This window comes from Ochotona princeps, chromosome 32 (assembly GCF_030435755.1).
Source record: "Ochotona princeps isolate mOchPri1 chromosome 32, mOchPri1.hap1, whole genome shotgun sequence".
Taxonomy (NCBI): Eukaryota; Metazoa; Chordata; class Mammalia; order Lagomorpha; family Ochotonidae; genus Ochotona; species Ochotona princeps.
In genome coordinates, this window is record NC_080863.1 from 12,807,013 (window position 1) to 12,829,805 (window position 22,793).

General features: G+C 36.0%; 1 protein-coding gene across 1 annotated transcript in view; it reads right to left on the bottom strand.

The window, feature by feature from the left end:
• Positions 1-2,727: 2,727 nt before the first annotated feature.
• The window catches only part of PCLO (piccolo presynaptic cytomatrix protein), a 371,035-nt gene continuing 350,969 nt past the window's right edge, over positions 2,728-22,793 (bottom strand). Inside the window, exons 23-25 of the mRNA XM_058657508.1 lie at positions 5,157-5,291; positions 4,310-4,455; positions 2,728-2,926 (exon numbers count right to left, since the gene is read on the bottom strand). Of these exons, the coding sequence (XP_058513491.1) occupies positions 2,786-2,926; positions 4,310-4,455; positions 5,157-5,291 (422 nt within the window). The 3' untranslated portion in view covers positions 2,728-2,785. The remainder of the gene's footprint in view (positions 2,927-4,309; positions 4,456-5,156; positions 5,292-22,793) is intronic.

Genomic DNA, 22,793 nt, shown 5'->3' on the forward strand with positions numbered 1-22,793 from the left:
TATGCTGTGATATATACAAAAAATAAAAAACACTGAGAGCCCTATTTGCCATTAAAAAAGAAATTGTTTCGTTGTAAGAAGGGTAATCAATATCATTCAGAAAAATGCACTCCGATGAGGAACAGTGTTGCATAGAGGAATTCCAGTACAACGCAGGAGCTGGGGTCAGTCACACACTTGGCACACTGGCAGGAACTGATGGTCTCCATGGCGATGCTGGTGCACGCCAAGAAGTGTGCTGATACCTTTGGCGGTTGACCCGGTCCCATCACTAATTCCTTGAAATGGAGGGACATCTCTAACCACAAGATTCCTACTCTTCCAGACGAATTAGCTAGCCAAGGAGGATCTTTCTTTGGGTGGTCCTTCCATCTGTATTATTCTACGAGAAATCAGAGCTAGAATGGAATAGGCTAACTGGTCATACAGCCTGTCATGCAGGCTTTTGGTCGTGGGTGACTGCCACAGAGGATCAAAGGAGAACCAAAGTTTCCTTTTAAGGAGAATGAGCAGAGTCTTTTCATGTCCAGAGGAGAGTTCTCGGTCCTTTTACCTCCCCGGTTGTGAGAGATGATTATAGGCTTCTTCAAGCACTAACTTCTGCTGAAATATCCATGGCAACCATCAGCAGATCTGTTCGTTTCTAAAAATACTATCTTAGCAACTGCTGTGTCTCTGATGATTTGCTTCCCTCTTGTTCATTTCAGATGAATATCGATAGCACTGCATCGTTGGGGGTGGGGAGTAAAAACAGGAAGAAATATGCCAGGTGTCTTGCTTAGGTTGGAGTATTATTCTACTCGTTTATGGAAATGGTGAAGTACAGCCTGAGACCGTGTTTTTACATTGGAAGCTCAGGTGTTTAGGTTTTTATGTTCCTGTCAAAATCGGAGTATTTTTTTCCTCTAAAAAGTAAGAAGATTCAATATCCAGAGCATGTTTTAGAGATTGCTTTCTCTGATCCCATGAAACCTCATCCTTGAATAAAGCAGTAGCTTTTATGTTTGGAATGCTCTGAAAGGCAATTTAATTTAATGTGCTTTAGGTGGGATGTGGAAATGGGATAAGATCACCATACTTCATTTAATTTCGGCTAACAAGATGGGCAAATCATTTTCATTGAATTATTTACCTTATGAAGGTTACTTATATTTTAAGTAAAAAAAAAATGAGTTCTGGAGTTAATTCATTGTTTTTTGTCCATGCCAATGCTCTGAGGATATTTTTCATCTATAAAGTTTGGGAATTAAAAAGCTAAGTAATGATTATTCCTCATTTCTGCGTATAAAATTATACTTGGAAATGTGCTTTAATCTTTTATTGGTTTCTGGGTTTGATCATCCCAAGAGGCTATTAGGAAGTCTGGGAATATATCATTATTTTTATCCTAGAAAGAAACCGAAGGAAAGCGAGTCTGACCTCTGCAAAGTGACATTTATAAATTGGCAGAACGGAGACAGAAGCCAGGCTTTTAACACAATTTCCACAACTCCACATGATATCACCCTTGTAGGTTCTTGGTTGATAGAAAAGAGAATGCTTCCTTTTAATGACTTTGACACTGGTTGTTTCACTTTATAGTACTAAAATACCTCAAAATACATATTTTAGTTTCAATTATTTTTACATTTTTCTCAACATCAATCAATTTGGTTACTGGAATATTGTCAACAAAGAAAGAATAAAGAGTGTTAGACAACTTGATTTTGGTGCCAGAGTTTTCATTATGCAATCAGTTATGAATTAAGAGAAAAAATCATTATGAAAAAGCAAGAAATGGGGATCTATTTATTCAATGTCACAAGAATAATATTATTTATCAGAAGCGTTTTATTTCTCTGTCAATATTTCAAGAGAAAGACAATACGCAGGATACCACATGTAGTTGTAGTTCAATAATAAAAAGGTTCTTTTGCTTTCTAAAACACATCTGTTTAATGTAAGACATCTTGAGTGCCTAGTCTGAACATTTCTGTACTCTAACAGTAAATTGTGGAGGTCTTGTTTTCATTCGCAGCGCCAATATTTTGTTAAGTAGCATTCTTTGTATGCCAATCACAGTTTTATTTCTAGATAATTTTCACTTCATTTTGTAATTTCACTTTATATTATTTCAAAGCATATGAAACAAATGAGCTTTTGCCATATTGATTCCCAGGGTCATGTTGTACACCTTTGGCAGTTGACAGAGAATATCTATACATTACAGGCAAGAAGACATACACTTCTCCTGTTCCCACTTTTCCTACGAACCCATCCATCTCGTTCGCAGTTCTAGACAGGTAGTGTAGGCGGTGCCGTAGGCCAGAATGTCAAAATTCCAAATATGCAAGACTGAGAAGAGGATAAAGAATAAGACTTTATAAATTTCGAAAAATTGAAATTTTGCATCTGCTCTTTTTCAGCATAGTTTCCTTTGCATGAGAATCACCTTTGTGCTACATGGGGAACCATGTTGACCTTTGAGTCTGTCTTTTCAGCTACAGCTCAGCGTTGTGCAACCATTTCTGCTTCATGTAATCAAAATTTCTCTCAGAGTTTTTCTCGACAACCATCACAAATCCAGGATCTCACAGCTACATTTACGTTTTGTGGTCTTCAACTCTTCAACACTTTCATTTGAGTTGTTTTCTGTGCTGCACATAATAAATTTAGAAGGCCTGTTTGTTGCCTATTTCCACTTCATATTTGCCCCTGAAAGCATAGGTTGGCAAATAGTATCCAACTACAGTCTTGAGCTAAGGCTTTTTAGAACAGTGTCTATACCCTGAGAAGACACATTTCTTCAATGTGTTTGAGTAGAACTGACCAAAAGTTTGTGCCAGTTGACTGTTCTTTTTCTGAGATCCACTTTGTCAAGCCAGATACAAGCTTCACCAATCAGCGTCTTTTTCATAAACTTCCCTCCATTAGAGAAAAGTGAAATCTAGGAAAAGAAAAACAGCCAAAATTATGCATTGTGTATATATCTGTTTCAGTCTTTGTAAAGAAAACTTAATCATCAAGGAAATCGCATAGAGACAAGGACAGAAGAAAGCAGCAGGTACAATTCTAAAACTGATAATCAATGTGTCTTCCAAAGATTGACATAATATAAATTAACTCACATTCTTGTTTTTCTTTATAACTTAAAGGAAAAATATATCCTGAAGGATATGAGAATAGTAGACAAGAAAAGAAATATATAAATAGCTAATTCTAATTAAATATTTGTTTAAACTGTTAGGAGATCTCCCTAAATAAGTTTGCCAAATACATTCTTACGAGTTTGTGAAATAGTAAATCAAATACAATTATCTTGAATGCTGAATAAACAAATTGGTTTTACCTAGTATTTCAGTTGCTGGCAATTTTACCACAGTTCACCACTTCCAAAGTAATTCCTTAGGACCTAATTATTCCACAAGATCTCAGACTAGAGACATGGGTTAAAAGGAAGATTGAGTACTGGTTGAGGTTACCCTCTAATTCTTGACAATCATTCTTTTCCTTCCTGCCTTTTCTTTTAAGAATCACTTGTCAGTAATTCACTTTTATTCTTGTTTAAGACTTTTCTTTCATGTTTTCTAACTTCAAAATTTATAGTTCCACATATTTGTGGTTTTCATTTTTAAACTTCAAAGAACATCATATATTTCACATGAATAATTATAATAGTCATTTCAGAAAAAAATTGAAAATTGTCTTCCTATGGTTCCTCTCTTTGATTACTTAGTCTCTATGATTGAAAAATTTGTTCATAGATTCTCAAACTTCCCCTTCAATTTTTTATGTCACTGTAATGCCTGTTAATTCTTACAGTGAATTTTTGCTTTGAAATATCTCATATTTATCTCCAGTGTAAAGCTTTAGGGGCTAGAACCCTGAGGTCTCTTCCAAAATCTTTTTTTCTCTTTCCCTCCATTTTTTTAATTGCCTGTTTTTATATCTATTAAAGACACACTCTAGGACCAAGAACAATCAAAGTTAGGCCTTTCCCTAAACAAGGTTTATACACACACACACACACACACACACATAGAAGGTACAGAATATATATAGGTATAGCAGTGACAGGTGAGTGCAAATCTACACAGTGTTGGATTGACAGTGTACGATATGAAAAGTAAGAGGAATCTCTTCAAAGCAAAGTGAGCAGAATGGACAAGACGTGGCCCTGGACTGAATGGTTGAGTGGTCTACGGAATGTCAAAGGGTCCCTTGGGGAGGCCACCTCTAAGAATTATCTTGTCAAATGTCACGTACTGTATGATCAGTATGTAAGCAGGGAGTAATACAGGGCAGAAGAGGACAATATAAATGGAGTTACCTGAAGGGAATGTCCAGCTGGACTTAAGCTGAATCTAAAAGTCTCATTGAATGACGGCTCTCGATCATGTCTACATACTCTTGTTTTTTTCTTGATCACCTTTTTTTGAGTAGAGATGTTCATTACATATATTTTCACATATAAATCTGAAAGTAAGAATTCAGTCGTTAAGTGCCCAACATTCATCAGATTTTCTATTGAAAGAATTATAATTGCGTGCTTAGGATTTTCCCTAAGTATTCTACAAAGGTGATAGATTTATTTCAGACACCATAAAGTTGGTAAGAATACCTCAAATGGCTTGATAGCTTCTGTGTGTTTTCATTTTGTTTAATAAATATATCACTTTGGATAAGCATTTGGCCTACTAGATGATATATTAATTAAGATGTAGGTATTCTATACTGAAGTACCTAGAGTCAGAGTCCAGATACCTGATAAAACACATCTTAGGACAAGTGGCAATGGCTGAAGGCTTTAGGTTTCTGTAACCCAGGTGGAAGATCTGGCTCCTGACTTTGGTCATGGACCAGTCCCTGCCGCTGTGGCACTCACTATTTGGAGGGCAGCCCAATGGGTGGGAGGTCCTTGTCTGTCCTTCTATGTTGCCCAGATAGGTAAATATTTTTAAAATATCAATATACCACTTTAATTTTTGTATCTGAAATCTAGCTGAAAGTATGAATAGATAACTTGTTCCATATAAAACAAATTAATTCTTCTTTCCTATTTTTCTGATATATCTGATACACAACCAAATTTTGTTGGCATTTTCGAGACCATTTAAGAAATATTTATAATAAATGCCTAGGCATATTATGTTGATCATTATTGCAAAATTCCATACCTGGTAAATGATCAGGAGACTTAAATTTATAGGTGATATTTCTGCATTGGAGAATTTCAACTATCAGTTGTTCACCATCTGTCTTCATTTCCTTTTTCAACGCAATCTTGATTTCTCCTGTGACCTGAGTTTTAACTGAAAGAATTTATTTTAAAAGTTAAAGAATTTTTAATGGCATTTGTTAATTGCTATCCATTCATCTGTATATTTGCCTATTATTTGTGAAGCGTCAACCACCATTTTGCTTACTTGGATATCCAAACTAAGAAACACTGCCCGAAACTTTAAAGTGTGAATTGTCTCACGAAGAGACTGATATATTCCACAGATGCTAGCAATAAAGTTTATTGAGTATAATGAGAGAAAACAAAAAGAGGAGATGTGAGAACACACTAGTATATTGGCATCATCCCACTATAGAATTTTAGGTCAAAGGAGGCAATAGATATGAATCCAGGAAAGAACACACACATGAAGACAATAGAATTCTAGCATTATCTGTGGGAAACAAACAAACAAATCACACACGATATAAGAAGTTGGTTGTCAAGAACACTTACTAACAACTAAATATTGTTGTGTATTGTTTGTATTTCCTTTCTGTTTCCTCTGTCAGGAAAATGACCAACAAGAACACGCAGGAATAAAATATCATAAAGCAAAAACCAGACTCATGATTTCCTCCCAGTGCTTATCTTGAATCTTTGCTCAGATGTTACTCATGCTAGGTCAGTCCTATATTAATCCACTCATTTGTTCCATCACCTCAACAATTCATCCACTTATTCCTCTACCAGAAAATATTTTCTCGCTTTAATCTGTTGAACACTTTGCTACCAAGAATAAATACCACGTTGAACCAAAACATGCCTACTTATTGGCTGCATTTTTTTCCATCTATTGAGAAGAAACAATCGTCCAGTCTTTTTCACACATGAATGCCTAATTATAAACAGAGGGAGGGTTTGGGAGTACAAGTACATTGCTGAGGGAAGTATTGCTGCAGCTGACACTGGGAGGATGAGAAACATTTAGACAGGTGTAATGAGTTGACATGGGGCATGATAGAGGAGAATCTGTGTGATCATAGGGCCTGGCATGGTATCCTAGCGGCTGAAGTCCTAGCCTTGTATGCGCTGGGATACCTTATGGGCTCTGGTTCTAATCCTGGTGGCCCTACTTCCCATCCAGCTCCCTGTTTGTGGCCTGGGAAAACAGTCCAGGACGGCCCAAAGCCTTGGGACCCTGTACCCTCGTGGAAGATCTGGAAGAGGCTCTGGTCTCCTGGTTTCGGATAGGCTCAGCTCGAGACACTGTGGCCACTTGGATGGAGTGCATCATTGGCTGGAAGACCTTCCACTACCTCTTCTCTGTGTACATCTGACTTTCCAATGAAAAATAAAAGTCTTTGTATATAAAAAAGAAATTGTGTGATCACAAAAAGGAAATAAAAGTACACTTGATAATAATATATTAATAACGGAATCATTTTAAGCACGTGGTTGTTTAGGAGTTTGCTTTTATTTAATGGTTAATTTGCTTATGTCCCAGTATAGAGTGCCTACATTTGGTTCTTAACTCTAACCACTCATACACCATAACTTGAAAATGCTGATTTAAGATCGGAGATTATGAAATTGCTGGAAAAAAATTATAAAGAAGCACCGCAACACGCTTGACTAGAAGATGATTTCTTGAATAAAATCCACAAAGCAGAATCAACCAAAGCAAGTGGAAACAAATGGGATTCTATCTAATTCAGAAGCTTCCACACAGCAAAGGAAATAATCAGTAAAGTGAAGAAACATTCAACAGAATGGGAAAACCACTTGTGAGCTACCGATCCAACAAAGGGTTTATAGTCAGAATAGAACTGCAATGTAAAAATATATATATATATCAAAGCAGCAACAACAAAAACCAGCCAATCCAGTAAGAAATGGGCAAAGGGCCTCAGAAAACTGTCCACCAGAGAGAACATTAAGAACAGTCAGTAAAAATATATTTACCAATGATTAGCACCACTAGACATCAGGGAGATAACAACTCAGAATCACAGTGAGATCTCACCCACCCCTGTCAGACTGTCTTTAATTCAAAAGACAGGGCATAACAAAGGCTGGTTAGCATGCGCAAAAAGGTGACTGATTTGCACACTGTTGGTAGGAATGCAAATCAGTACAACCAACGTGGAAAAGAGAACAGAATTTCTTAGAAAAACTAAACACAGATGCCATGCATTCCAGGATTCCAACTGCTGGGTCTACAGCCTGAAGACTTGACCACAATGAATCAGAGAGGTCTGCCTTGCTCACAAGAGCTAAAATCTGGAATCAATGAATGCAACCACATCAGATGCTAGTGTAAAAAGAAAATCCATGGAATATTTAAAAAATGTGACATCGCCTCAGAGTGGATACAATAGCACAACATCACATTATGTGAAACAAGCCCAACACAGAAAGGCACATACTGAATGTTCTCTCTCATATGTGTGAGCTAAAGTTGAAGGGAAAAATAAGAAAAAAATGGAAAAACAAAAAGAGAAAAAGAAATGTCTATATCACTGTTGCTGGAAACAATTTTGTAAAATTTCGTATTATACTTTCATCAAACCAATGGTTTTACAATGTTATGCTATTATGGTTTTAATAATCTGCGATTAGTTTAAATTGTTATGCATATGGATGAATTATTTTTTATATGCATTTATTGCTTATAGCTCTTTCCTATGTATCTGCTCATTGGAGGTATTCTTGCTTTTTAGTTCTTAAACTTACTATTTGGTGAAGCGTTAAGCCTTTTAGTGTAATGTATTTTTAAAATATGTGATCTGCAAAACTAATGGAAGGAAGGAAGGAAGGAAAGAAAGGGAGAAAAGAAAAAAGGAAAGAAAGAAGGATGAGGAGGACGGACAATGAGAGAAGGAGGGAGGGAATAGCATCACACTCTTTAAAACTGCATCTCTGGGAAAAAAGCCAGTTCCCAAAGGACAAAAAATAATTTCTCTCTGATATAAGACAATCTTCATACAAAATACAAGATCAATAGATATGTAGGCTAACATGTAAATACATGCATTCATCTATAGAAACTGTATAATGGAGACCAGCATACCGAGAAGTGAAGACACATTGCCGTACGTATCTACTACTGAATAAAAGATGGATGCCCAATGAAACCGTTAAATATATCTGACAATAGCATTCGCTCTAACTACAGTATCATGATCCACTTACACAGCAAAGTGACGGGCTTATGACTGTTGCTGGTTTTAGCAATGTAGGAGAAAACAGTGGAAGGAAGGGGGAATTGGGAAGGTGGAAGGGATAGTCCCTGAGTCTCTGGAACTGTAACGTGAAAAATAAAAATCTAAATAAATAGATACTGCTGTAAAGAGCCCAGCGACCAAAAAACACAATATACATTGGACGAAAAAAAGAATTGCATCTCTTAACTATATTGAATATGTTAAAATATATTAAAAATAAAAATAATTTTAAAAAAATCAAGAACTGGGCTAACAGTTCTTGACAATAAAGTAATTAAAAATTAAGCAAAAGTGACACTTGATGAAGTAAATATTAAGCTGAGCTTGCAACTAAAAACGGAAGTTTTCTAAATTAATTTTCGTATTTTGGTATGTGCAAAATATTCTAGGTATAATTTCAGCTCATCATATGGCATATTAGAAATATATGTATTTTATTGTCTACATTGAATAACAATAATGTTAACAAATTCATAAATTAAATTCTTAATGAAGTTAGTATTTTTTACCATCTAAGTACAGTGTAGGAAATAAATAAGTTCATTTGCTGTCACTGCTTTGATCTGTGCTAAGTCTTTTTTATGTACTATTGCTGTGTTCTATCAACGTAAGTGTCAACAAGAAATAAATGTAAGAAGTTTATAGTATTGGGTACCTATGCTGTTTTATTAGCTTTTGACACTTTTGAGATAGGATTCTCTGATACGCCTATTTTGTGGTCTAATAATCTATCTAGCTAAATGAATTTACATTTTTATAGCTACATATATCCTAACATGTACAAAAAGATCTAACACCTCATGGTTCCGTACTATCTTTCTTCCGTCCAAAACTGTCCAAAAACTACTGTAGTCAAAAATTAAAGTGTCTTCCATATTCTTTATGAATTGAAATACAGCTTTTATAGACATTGTTAAACGATGGTATTCATTAGCCTAATAGTTTACTGTAACAAATGCTGGTTTTACTTTCAAGAACTCAAGAAAATAAAGCACAAATTAAAGACTGCATACCTAACCACGCTGTCTTTTCCATATCAATTATATATATATAGGTATATATGTATATATAGGTATATATGTGTGTATATATATATATGTATATATAGTAGGTTTTCTCAGACTACTTTTCAGACTGGCTCATACAACTAAACAAAGCCTGTCTAAACAAAAAAAGGGCATTTATATCAGATATATTGAATCAATATGAGCTTAGAAATCAAGATTTTATTATCAGATGGGACAGAACTCTGGTCAAATGCAGTAAAGAAGTAAAGAAAGACTCAGCATGGCTAAAAATGTGAAAGTCATGTGGAAGATGCATTTTGGATACCTATATACCATTGGCATAAAGTTGAAATTAGTAACTTGTTATGTGCACCAATATACATTTAATGTAAAGTTAAAATTACTAAATTCCACTTAATATAGCAGATGTAAGGAGAAATTAAGAGAACAATGATAAAATACATTGATGTATTATACTGTAGCAGCACCAAGTGGAATACAATAAGTAGAATATTGAGACATCCTAACCAGTATAGTAAAACATCTAATGTACATAGATAGCCTGATCATTGAGAATGTATATTTTTCTTAAATATATATGTTGCATTCCCAAAATGATCATATGTAACATTATGAGGATGCCATTGATAAGTTCTATAAAATGAAAATATAGCAAGCAGTATCTAACCACGTTCACAAAAGCCTTCAATTAAACAACTCAGCTGAATGGTGAAATAGCATTAGAAAATACGAAAGTTCTGACGAAGTAATGAGAATGAAAACTCTGTGTAACAGAATCTTTGAGAGTTAAAATAATGACTAGAGGAAAATAATCCCCCTTCAACTGTCATATCATTTACAGTAATGATCAGAAGAAAATTCATGTATTGTTATTGCACTGCTATTGATAAAATGTTTTAAAAATACAGTGGATTTAAATTGTAGTCTACCAGAGAGGAAACAATGGAAAGCCATGAATATTCTGATAGTACTTGGCTCCCATTTCACTTTGCACATTCTTGGGAGACACAAAACTGTGTCATGTAACATATTTCTTTTAACTTATGAGAGTCCAGTTTTGGTTATTCAATGATTTTAAGCAAAAGTTAACAAATTTATTCAAACCCATCTGCTTCTTGAAAAAAAACTTTCTAGGAAAATATAGAATTCTAAAATCAAAAAAAAAATAAATTGGGAAAATGGGAATGATCCTTAAAATGTCCTTTTTCGATATACAGAGAAATTAGAAAAAAATAAAATGTAGGGAAGTGTTAACCAGTAGCAACAAAACGAGGGACATCTGATAGTCTCCTATGAAAATATACAAAGGTGATGTGTAGCAGGAAGAGAAAGGCAGATTCTACTTGGTGCAGCCCAGCAGCCTCTCGAACCATGCTGCGTGTCATTCAGTCTTGCTAGAAAAAGAAGAATGAGTTGACAAAGTGTTGAGATTTATCACTGGTTACTCGCCCTGGGAAAAGTTAATTTAATCCTTGACAAAGGTGACCCTTAGTTGAAAACTTCAAGTCTCAACAGAACCAGAAAAAACATCCAGCTCCCCCCACCCCAACTACGGTAGCTCCAAGATAAAGCAGGACAATATGAAAATATCTTTTCACCGGAATTGGACACATGTGGACTTAAAGGCAGAGAAAACTGATTTGCAAAAATCACTTAGTTGAAATCTCAGAAGATGAAGCAATGTGTAGCCAATTAAGGTGGCTCATCTGATAATTCTGTTCTCTCAAAATCCATTGAAACATAGAATTCCTTCAGATCTCAGATCTCTCCTGAGATGAAAAGAAAAGCTGGATTCTAAAATGAGAGAGTCTAAGAATATTTATTGCCAGTGTTTGGAGCCAACGACGCTGTGAACAGACTCGATCATGAGAATGCGAAGGCTGGAATGACATGGTAGGACACTTTTCTGGGACAAACTCATTGTCACAGGTCAGTTCTTTTATAGACCTAAGATCTCAACACATCAGTCCTAGAAGGTTTATTGTGATTCCCACTCTCATTTGAGGGAAGAGGTTGTGTTAAAAACGTGCTAATTAAAGTTCTCAGGTCATCACATTTCCTGTTTCTTAAAAGTTTAACTTCGCAACCTTCACAGTGTCAAGTTCTTAATGTGTTTCTCCGTCTTCAAAGGTTATTAGGCTTGTTCTTTTTCTATCGAACGAAGAGAAGGACAATCACTCTCTACCCACTGTTTATGGATTCCAGAAGATTCTGTCTTTCTAAATTGATAGATAATAATGGTACTTATTTATAGGGCATGGTATGATATTTTTCTTTTTTTTAAGATTTATTTTATTTTCACTGTAAAGTCAGACACACAGAGAGGAGGAGACAGAGAGAAAGATCTTCCCTCCGATGGTTCACACCCCAAGCGGTTGCAACAGCTGGTGCTAAACTAATCCAAAGCCAGGAGCCAGGAGCCTTCTCTGGGACACCCATGCAGGTTATGGAATGCTACAACTCAAGAGAGTAACTCCGAAATTCACACAAAATTGAAATCCATGCATAGTTTTTCATAATCTACTTTTCTATAAGCTGTTTGAAGACTCTTCACCATCCTATTTACACACCTAGAAAGCAACAGCTCCAATAGCATGCAGTGTTCTGCTGTGGATATACCCATGATTCCTTCATACCTGCTGTGTTCATCCCTTCCTGGACACTCGGGTTGAGTTCCTGTATTGGTTAGTGTGGTACTTCTTCAACAAGCATTAGAGTACAGACACCTCTTTACCATGCTGATTTCGTTTCCTTTGGATAAATACCCAGTGATAAAATGCTGAATCAAAGAGTATTTCTAGTTCTGATTTTCAGATGAACTTCCATACTGGTTTTTTTTTTTTTTTCATAATGGCTGTATTATTTAAATTGCTGCCTGCAGTGTGTAAGATCCCCTTTGGGAGTAGCATTGTCATACACTACCTGTGATGCCAGCATTTCATATGGGCATCTGAACTGAACTTGAACTAGTCCCGGCTGCTCCATTTCCAAACCAGATGCCTACTAATTGCCTGAGAAAAAAAGCAGCAGAAGATGGGATAAGTGTTTGGGCCTCAGCCACTCGCATAGAAGGCTCCTTGCTTCTGGTTTTCACCAGGCCTACCTCTGGCCAACATGGTCATGTGGGGAATAAACCCATGGATGGGAAATTCTCCCTTTCTGTCTCTCTGTCTCTCTCTCTCTCTCTCTCTCTCTCTCTCTCTCTCTCACACACACACACACACACACACAGCATCTCTCCATAACACTCTTTGAAATAAATAAATGAATCTTTAAAAAATAAAGAAGAATTTTGCTTTCTTTGCAGGCCCACCAGCATTTGCTAGTTCTTTTCATTTGGATAATAACTCAGACACTTTTGTCTTTTGAAGCAAAAGATGACTGGAGACAAAAGCCTCTGTTTGCTTTCTGTACAGGTTGGGCAGTAGTCCCAGATTTGCTGGAATCTTTGAACCAAAAAGGATATCACACACACTGAGGATGCATGATGATGTTTTGTAATTCAATTTTAAATATAGAATCAATGGCAACAGAAAAGTCTTTTTATAATTTTCTGAGGCTCTTGGTGTCCTGAAGTTAATGCTTTTTTGATTAGGTTAAAATGAAAATTTGGGCCAGTGTTTAGCCAGGAGATTACATATTGGCTAGAATGTGCATGTTGCTGTAGGAGTGCTGGAGTTTCGTGCCTTCCTATGGGTATTGATGAAGAACCTTCGAGGCAGCAGAAATGACTATAGTAATTTATTCTTGTAACTCACATGGTAGGACCCGGGTTGAGGTCCCCACTCCCAGCTTTGGCATGGCTCAGCCCTGGCTATCGCAGATGTTTGGGTGATGAACCACTCTCTTGTTTCTGTCTTTCAAATAAATAATTTTAAAAATGGAATAAGATTAGTCCTGCTCTGGGGAAGATATTAATCTGAAAATGTGATGAGACCTACAAATAAAAATATAAGGATGAGGTAGGGGCAGAAGAATATCAAGGACATAGGGCAAATATGCAGTGGCTAACAGATGAGGGAAAAAATGAAGATTGTGGGACACATACATGATCTCCTTGGGCAGAAAGAGGGAAAACCCCAACACCTCCAAAATCGTAGCATAGTGAATAATAAATATGTTAGTAACAAAAAACAAAACCTATTGATGGGTTAGAAGCATGATAGAAAAAAAATTAGGTGACATAGAAAAGAATTATATTTACACACAGGAATAAAAGGACTTTAGGTAATTCAAGGAAGAAAACAGAGAGCAAATAAGAGAACAAAGATATGTAGAACAAAAAATATCTAATATAACTGGTTTTTCAGAAAAATACCTTTAGGAGAATGGAAGATAGCATCCATTCAAGATGATAAACTTCCCCTACTGTGATAATAAGGGGAGAAATGTTGGGAGGTGCAAACAAGGAGAGAAAAGGGGGGAAACAGGAACCTCTCTCCCTACAAAACTGTGTCATGGAATATAATAATTAAAATATTTCCCGCCATTAACTTATGAGTAAATCTGTGGATTAAAAGAACATCATATTTAGAAATATGGGTAAGTTGACACACTGATCTATCTCATTTAATCTTTTATTTTAAGAACACAAAAATAAAGAACTCAGGAGGAGAGAAAATGAGTCCTCTGAAAGATCCATGATGCATAAAGCTAATTCAGTCATTCTGATGGTTATGAGACATGGCAGAGGATACTGGTCCAATAAAAACGAAGAGAAAAACCAAACAGATGGGAAAGGCAGCAAGAGAAAGAGGAAGGAAGGAAGGAAGGAAGGAAGGGAGGGAGGGAGGGAGGGAAGGAGGAAAGAAGGAAGTAAAAATATAATTTCATTTCATAAACATTGTTTTCATAAACTATGTCTGAAATATTTATTGCAATTAATTTAAGACTTTTATTGACTTTGATATAGTCTCTCTATGAAGTTAAATCAATATAATGTTTTTATTTAGACAAAGAACAGGTATAATTCCATTCTTAACGAAACTCGGTCTCATTGTCTGCTTAAATGCAATGTTCCAACTCTTCTAATTGTAGGATTGTCTCATTTTATTTTCCACTTCTTTCTTTTTTACGCTTTCTTATGTTTTTATTCTTCAGGGAGATATATATGCAAAAGCCTTCAAACCTTTAGTTTTCTGTGAAAAAAGTCTACCTATATTTTATTTCTGTAAAACATGTGTGTATCACTTTAATGCACACATGTATTATCTAGTTCGACTTCATTTCTGTTTATGTAAACACTAACAGGTTTCAGGAAGACGTTACAATGATAAACACAACCAACCCATAGAACCAATAAAAAGCTCTCTTGGAGTAAAATGTAATGAATGAAATGTGAATAGAATGTGGGATTGGGGTAGAAGGGAGGAAAGAATAATTCTTGCATTTGAGGGAAAAAAGCACAGAGTGATTCAATCTAATCAACACTTGGATTTCTTAGCACTTGCAGATTTTCCTAAATAAGCACTACACACCAAGGCTGTAGTTAATGAAGTCTGAGTTGTGTTAGATAAGAGTTATATTTAGCCCTGGCAGTCTCTCACCTCTTCACTCTTACCTAGTGCTCATCTCTCACTCCACATCTAAGAGAAAGAGAACCTATCATGGAATCTAATGTAGAAATTCCCAAAAGCAGGAGCTTCTGGTTTCCAGCCCTGTGAGATGGCTTTCTGTCCTGTCATTAGATCTGAATTATATTTCTTCATATGTAAAATGAAAATAGATAAACATCTCCTAAACTTTATTGGAAAATAAAATTTCTGGACTTTTCTTGTATTTCTTAAATATTATTCTGACACTGTAACCATTAAACATCTCCAGTTCCAAATATTTTTATCTAATTATGCAGGTTTTCCAAATCCAGCAATTATATAAAATATTTTATTCTCCTTTCTTTTATCTTACCTATTTGTATTAGTTCCAAATCTAAGGGAAAACTTTTTAAATGTGAAGATTAAAGGTGAACGTTATCGCGGTGCCTGAAATAATTACTGAACCAGTGCTGACTTTCTAAATCTTAACTCTTTATGCAAATTTTAATCGACAAATAACTGTTTATATTTATGAAGTACATCATATCTGAGATTGTGTCTCTTGCACAATTATTAAATCAAACTAATGAACAAATCAATAGCCTCACGTGTTTTTTTTTTTTTCAAAACTCTTGTAGTAGAAGAGTCAATTGTTAATTTACATCTAACAAACATTGCTTGTTAAGGCTAACAAAGATGCTGTGTATTGTTCAATTTATTCAAAGTAAACCAAAACACAAAACAATCTCATCTTGAAATATTCAATATGTCATTATGGTTTAAATAGAAATATCTTAAATTACACAGCAAACAGATAATCAGAAGCCTTCTACATTGTTGAGCCTGTTAAAGAGGAAGCAAACACTACCTAATTTGTTCTATTTACCAATCTCTCCTTAATTTGACTGATGTTATGAATGTTAATAATTTCACTTTCTATACGAAAATTATAAATCTGTTTTAAATGTTCAAAAATCTTTTTGACTGTGGAACCCAGTAATTATCTATAATTAGCATTTACCTTTACACATAATAAAGCTTCAAAAGCAAGTCTGGTAATCTTACTTGTGTTAAACTTCATCACCTGCTATCTCATTTTTCACAGTCTATATTAGACCTATTGACATGTTTTAAAATTCAACTTTCACGTCATCTGAATGAAATTGATAACCTGTATAGAATAGTTCATGTGCAAATGAGACACAAGAAATAAAGAAGTATAATTTGAAGGTGTATTTTTCCTAGTTGTTTTATGTTTAGTATATGGAATAGATTCTATTAGAGTAACTGCTTGCTGACCTCTGTTCATGGTAAATCATTCTGAATATACAATGAGAGTGATGTTGCGCAGCTAGCTCCATTATCCTGCTCCTTCTCCATCAATTTGTCTCATAGAGATCCTGTACCGTGTGTCAATTTTTATGAAATGCAGTTTTCTTTTTCTCATAGCCATACTTTTCTGTAACCAAGAAAATAATATACTAATGACATACAAATGAATCATAAATGCCAATTAGATAATTTTACAATATTGTGTCATATCTCATTTTTCCTAATTATGTCGGATAGAGTATCTACTATGACTGCTCTCACTTAAAGGTTGTAAATTTGGGGTTGACTAAATTGGTAACAATCAGAAAACTAGTTTAGATATTTCTAGCAAGAGATCCCAGGGGTGTGCAGAAGTTGGATCATTTATTATTTTGTGATAACTCTGCCTCAAATTTCCGTTTGTATTCCACTGTGTGCATATACTGGGAGAGATTTGGAACTTGGACATTGGGATTTAAGCGTATGTGGCTAAGGGACGCATGATTTTAGGGAGGTTATGTTGTAATAAATAGCTACAAACAAGGTAGGAATAAATGATTGCCTGTTTCTTTTTAAATCATTCATTTACTAATGGAAACCTCCATGTCTGTTACTCGAGAGAATGGCAATTGATTTGAATGAATAGGTCATCAACTTTTTGAACAGCTAACTTTACATGTTAGTCCATGACCTTCAAGGTTTTAAGGAGTTATTCTTATCTTCCTAGCTCATGGGGCAGTTGTTGTGGGGTGGTGTCATCTGGTACACATTAGATGTTGAATAAATTAATTTGCACAACATCTTTAATCTTCAGAGCAAATCTATAAGAGAGAAATCCTTTGTTTAGATCTAAAGAAAGTGATTTAAGAAGTCTGACTCAAACCTCATGCTCATTTCACTCAGCAAGGTCACTGGGGAGAAATATTTTTGAAATATATTTCAAAGATGTGTCTTCAATAAAATAAATAATTGCATGTCAATCTTTCATCCCATTCTTAAGTGTGCATCACAGTTCTGCTAGCGAAGCTTTTGAGTGGCATCCTAGTATATTTTTGTGTCTTGGCCCAAAGTAGGACCTGAGGGGGAAAATGCTTTCTCGTGTTTTCATTAAGTTGTTTCTTTTCCAGGGGAGAAGAGTAAGCTTTCATTAAGACCTTTATTTTCAGTAACCCAGATTCAAGGAGATATTTCATACGATAAGGCAGGCATTCTGATCTGAAAAGATTTAAGAATTCTATGAAAATAGGGCAGGCATGAACATTCTTCCTGTTATATAAAGTAATCCTTTTTTCTTAAATAAAGCCATAAAGAACATAATTTCAGGAGGAAAGACAGATTTTTCTGTTTCAATGCTTTTGAGTTTGCTCTTGTTTTGTTTTTTGGTCTTTAAAAAAAAAATCCATTCATTTTGTTGTGACTGAAAATAATCAGCTTCTTTTCAAAAATTTTAATTGAAAGCCTTTATTTATCTATCATGAGATGATAACAACAAAACCCTTAGGGAAGAAAATCTTACATGGACATTACATTTAAAGTGCTTAGAGTTTTGAAAAAACTCTCCCGATGTCAGCAGAACAAAGTCCAGGAGTAAGGCAGAGAGAAGATGGGAGAGATCAATAGATTTGATCACTCCTCCTGCAGAATCAAAAGGTGAAAGAGAAGCCAGGGGTAGTTTCAGACACATGAGCAGCCCGCTTATGCTCCGGGCCTCCGGCTTTGTCTGACTCAGCCCTAGCTTTGGTGGGAATTTGAAGAGTGAGTTGGTTAAAAAAAAAAAAAAAATAGTGATTTGGTGGCTAGATGGACTAGATGTCTTTATCTCCCTGTCTTTCAAATTCATATATACACATACTCAGTGCTTGAATACAACCAAGTGTTGGTGTCATTATATAATTCATTTAGAAGATAAACAAGCGGGCCCGGCGGCGTGGTCTAGCGGCTAAAGTCCTCGCCTTGAAAGCCCCGGGATCCCATATGGGCGCCGGTTCTAATCCCGGCAGCTCCACTTCCCATCCAGCTCCCTGCTTGTGGCCTGGGAAAGCAGTTGAGGACGGCCCAGTGCATTGGGACCCTGTACCCGCGTGGAAGACCCGGAAGAGGTTCCTGGTTCCTGGCTTCGGATAGGCACAGCACCGGCCGTTGCGGCTCACTTGGGGAGTGAATCATCGGACAGAAGATCTTCCTCTCTGTCTCTCCTCCTCTGTGTATATCTGGCTGTAATAAAAATGAATAAATCTTAAAAAATATATATATAAAAAAAGAAGATAAACAAGGGCCACCATTATGGTGCTAAAGACTAAGCCCCAGCCTGCCATGTCAGTACCCCATAGCAGAACACTGATCCTATTCAGCTGCCAGATAACGTGTCTGGGAAAGCTGTGGAAGATGGCCCAAGTACTTGGAGCTCTGCCACCAACATGAGGAACCAAGACGGGGTTTCCAGCTCCTGGCTTTCACAGGGAACAACTCCGGCTATTCGAGCTATTTAGGGATTGAACCACTGAATGGAAATGACGCTATCATCTTCACTCCCTCTCTGCCTCTTGCTCATTAAGAAGGAAATATGAAGGAAACAAGTAAATCCCATGAGAAAGAATAACCTGAGGTAAGCATTTGGTGCGAGTCACATATTCTCATTAGCCCATGAGATAATGTACATTGTTTCTTTTTTTTTGTCCTTAGAGTCAATTCTACTGATATGGTACAACCAGGTAGTTAGAATCTATGTGCGCTAGAAACTCTGTTTTCTGTTTAAAATATTTATTTGTTTTCTGTGGAAGGCAGAGTTAACTACATGAAGAGATGTTCCATCAACTGGTTCGCTCCTTAATTGGCCACAACAGAAGGCAGGAGCCAGGAGCCAGGATCTTCATCTGGGTTTCCCACGGGGTGGCAATTTGGCCATCTTCCATGGCTTTCCCAGGTGCATTAGCAGGGAACTGGGTTGGAAGTGGAGTAACCAGGACTTGAGTTGATTTGCCGGTGCCATCGGTGGTAATTTAATACACTGCATCACAGATCTGGCCCCAACTTGGAAGTGTGTTGCATCCTGCAATGTAACTCTGTCTCATTATTTGATGATTTAAATACATTAACATGAGCTTCAATGACTTGGGATATAGACTGCCTTCTTTTTAGTGGATCGTCCAGGAACTTTCTGAGCTCCTTCACAAATCTTTCCAAGTACAGGATTATAACTTTAGGTTATGCCTACTTTCAATGCCTTATGTTAGCTTTCTGAGTTTCTAATCTTATGTAATTAAATGCTCCTACATGCATAAAACAGAAACCGTTGAAGTAATTTCCCACTGTCCTCAGATACATCCTGGAGGTGTTTATGAAAAAAAAAACCCATATCCTTCCTCTGAATTTATTTACCACAGTTCTCTCCGTTCATTTGGAGTAATCTGCACACACACATTCGTGCTAAAATCAGAATGTGGAAGGATCAGATTCACCAAGCAACGTCACCACATAGACAGATGTTAGGGACCAGCATTTAAGGATTCTGAATAATTCAAGCTCCATTTTCCTCTTTTTATCCGTTCATCTTTCGAATGCACTTAGAAGTGTACACCAGATGGCTTTTTAAAGCACAGCCAATTTCTTTAGAATTCCATGAAGCAGAGGTTTGCATGCATTATTTCCTCATGTTTCCCTTGGGTTTTACTTTTTTCCATGACCCTCTGTTAACATTCACTGGGTTTCTTCTTTTAGAATCACACTTGTGTTTAATCACTGATCGTTTACAATGATGACAATTATTGCATCATTTGGTCTCTCGGATGCCAGTTCCCAAAACTGTTTTATTTGCATTTTGATTTGGAATCACTTTTAGAATAAATACAGTCACATTTGTCCTCCTAGAAAACTCTCTGAACTTTCTGTCCCCGTTTTTCCTACTTTTGTCTTGGCCTACATTCCAATCCTGACCACCTTACTTAAACTTCTAGATCGATTTCTGGTGCCTTCCCTTTTAGCAGCCAGGGCCACCTGCAATTTGCCCTTCCCAAAACAAAATTTGTGTAATATTCTCCCTAGATCTCCCAAGCGTCTCTCTATAGTTTGGAGTCTAAAATTCTCTGGAGAACATTGACTATTTTATTAACTATCTGTATCATTACTGCTTTTCAATTTATATGCCTCACTACCTTGTTCAGCAAAGAATTCTACCAACCCTTAAACTGACACGCTCACAGTTCATTAATAGTATATGCTCTGTTATGTTGAAAGGACTGTAACCTGTCAACTCATCCTTTTGGAAAACTGGTGAAGCTGCGGCAGCCTGGGGAAGCAGGCATGAAGCATGACTCAAGTGCTTGGCTTCTTGCCAAGCACATGGAAGACCAAGATGGAGTTCCTGCTTCCTGGCTTTTGCAACCATTTTAAGGAGTGAAAAGTGGATGGAAGATCTCACTGTGTCTCTCTTGTTATTGTCCCTTTCATATAGATAACTCATAGAAGTATTTTTTTTAAAGACTATAATAATGTAGTCCTCTCCCAAGATTTTCCTAACACAAGCTCAGACAGAGTGCCTTGATAATCACTGTACATTCACACCTGTTAGAACTCCAATTTTCACTGTAAACACCATGTCCCTTTGGCCAATAAGGTGGGGTTTTTAAAGATCCAGTCACACTTTGGGAAAAAAGAGGCACCATGAATAAAAATGCAAATTGCTAAACTCCAAAGTCAATTTTGTCATTTTTTAACTGAGGTAATATCAACTTTGAATTTTGGCGTAGCTAGTATTATATCCATCATGAGGACTGTTGCAAGAACCGGGCTCAATAATTTCTCTTCAAAATTCTGGCACGGTGCTTAGCTATTGTTGTTTTTAATTGTGTGTGTGTTGAGTTTTGGGGAAAAGATGAATCACCAAGTAGAATGAATATATATTATAAGAAGTAATATGTTGTAGTCTATCATTCAGTGGTACAATGAAAAATGGGTGACAAGAAAGTCCCTGATACCAATGGTGGTTGCCTGGCTCCTCAGTGAAGTATAATTTGCAAATTTACAATAGCATGCTCTTTCCTGCATAAGTGATCATCCGGATGGCACTAATCCAGCCGGGTGTCTGCTCAGTGCAGGACAATACTCAAAGGAAGGCGCCTTGAGAACTGAGCAGTTCTTTTTTTTGAAAAGAAAAAGTTAATCTTTTCTCTCCCAAGTTTATATTTGCCAAAAGCAAATAATTGAATGCATATTGATTATGTTGAGATAGTGCATTTTTAATTCACACTATAATTAAGGCTTAATGGTCCACTCGATAAAGAGTTTGGCAAATAAAAAGTAAAATGATCCTTGTTCAACAGGAAAAACAGGCAAGGGCCTATTCAATAAAAGCCTATTAAATCATAATGAAATCAATAAAGGTTTAGCATTACTTACATAAAGTCAACTTTAAAATGGACACAAAGTCATTAATACAATAGTAGTATATCATGCATGGGGGTTCATTATTTGTAGAAACACTTGATATCGCTTTTAAATGTCTTGCTGTGTGACTTATTAAGATGATCCTGGGTATAACTGCCCTTTTACTCATTGTCCTTCAAATGTGGGCAACCGAAAATTCAATTGAAGTAAAAAACAAAATTAAGTAAATAAGTAAAAAGTGAACATTTCCTGTTGTTTAAATTATTTCCAAATAGAATTACAATGAGGTCGTTAATTTTTACTTTCCATTCATAACTACTCTACGCTCTCTCAAATTATCCTCAGGGAAAGACACTACACCAAAATGTCAGTTTATGACCAACAAACATGTTTTGCTCTATCATTGTACTTTCTTGATATATGGAAATTTTTATGCAGGATATAATTATTAGAATACAAATGTTCTATTTTAGGCCTATCACCATTTGCCTTTTACATTTACCTCTGGTTTGGTCAAATCAATTTAGATATTATTAATATAATATCTGTGGTTTGGGAAGATATTGAGGGGCTACAGATTCAGCATTCCATATTTTGGTGACAGTTGGAGTTAGGCCTATTCTCTTCCTGCACCAGCTTCCTACTACTATTCCTGGAAGAGGCTCTTGGCTTCTGGTTGGATTGTCTCAGCTTTGGCCATAGCGGCCACTTGGGGAGCGAATGGAAGATCTTCCTTTCTGTCTCTCCTCCTCTCTGTATATATCTGACTTGCCAATAAATAAATAAATCTTTAAAATAGCCAATTCAAAATATTAACTGCTAAAATTATAAAATATGTTGGACTTGGAGTTACTGCCAATTATCTGATGTGTTAAGAATATAAATATTCTTTTTGTAAAAAGTTGTATTTTTTTTTTGCTTGCCAGAGAGGAAGAGAGAGAGCAATAAATATGCAGGTAAATTTGTATATACATATAGTTTCATAAATGAATTGTAAAATGGAGATTATCATACCAGGAAATGAAGATGCTTCACAGTAATCATCTCTACTCCTGAATAAAAGATGGACTTCCAATGAAACTAGTAAATATATCTTGACAGTAGGATACTA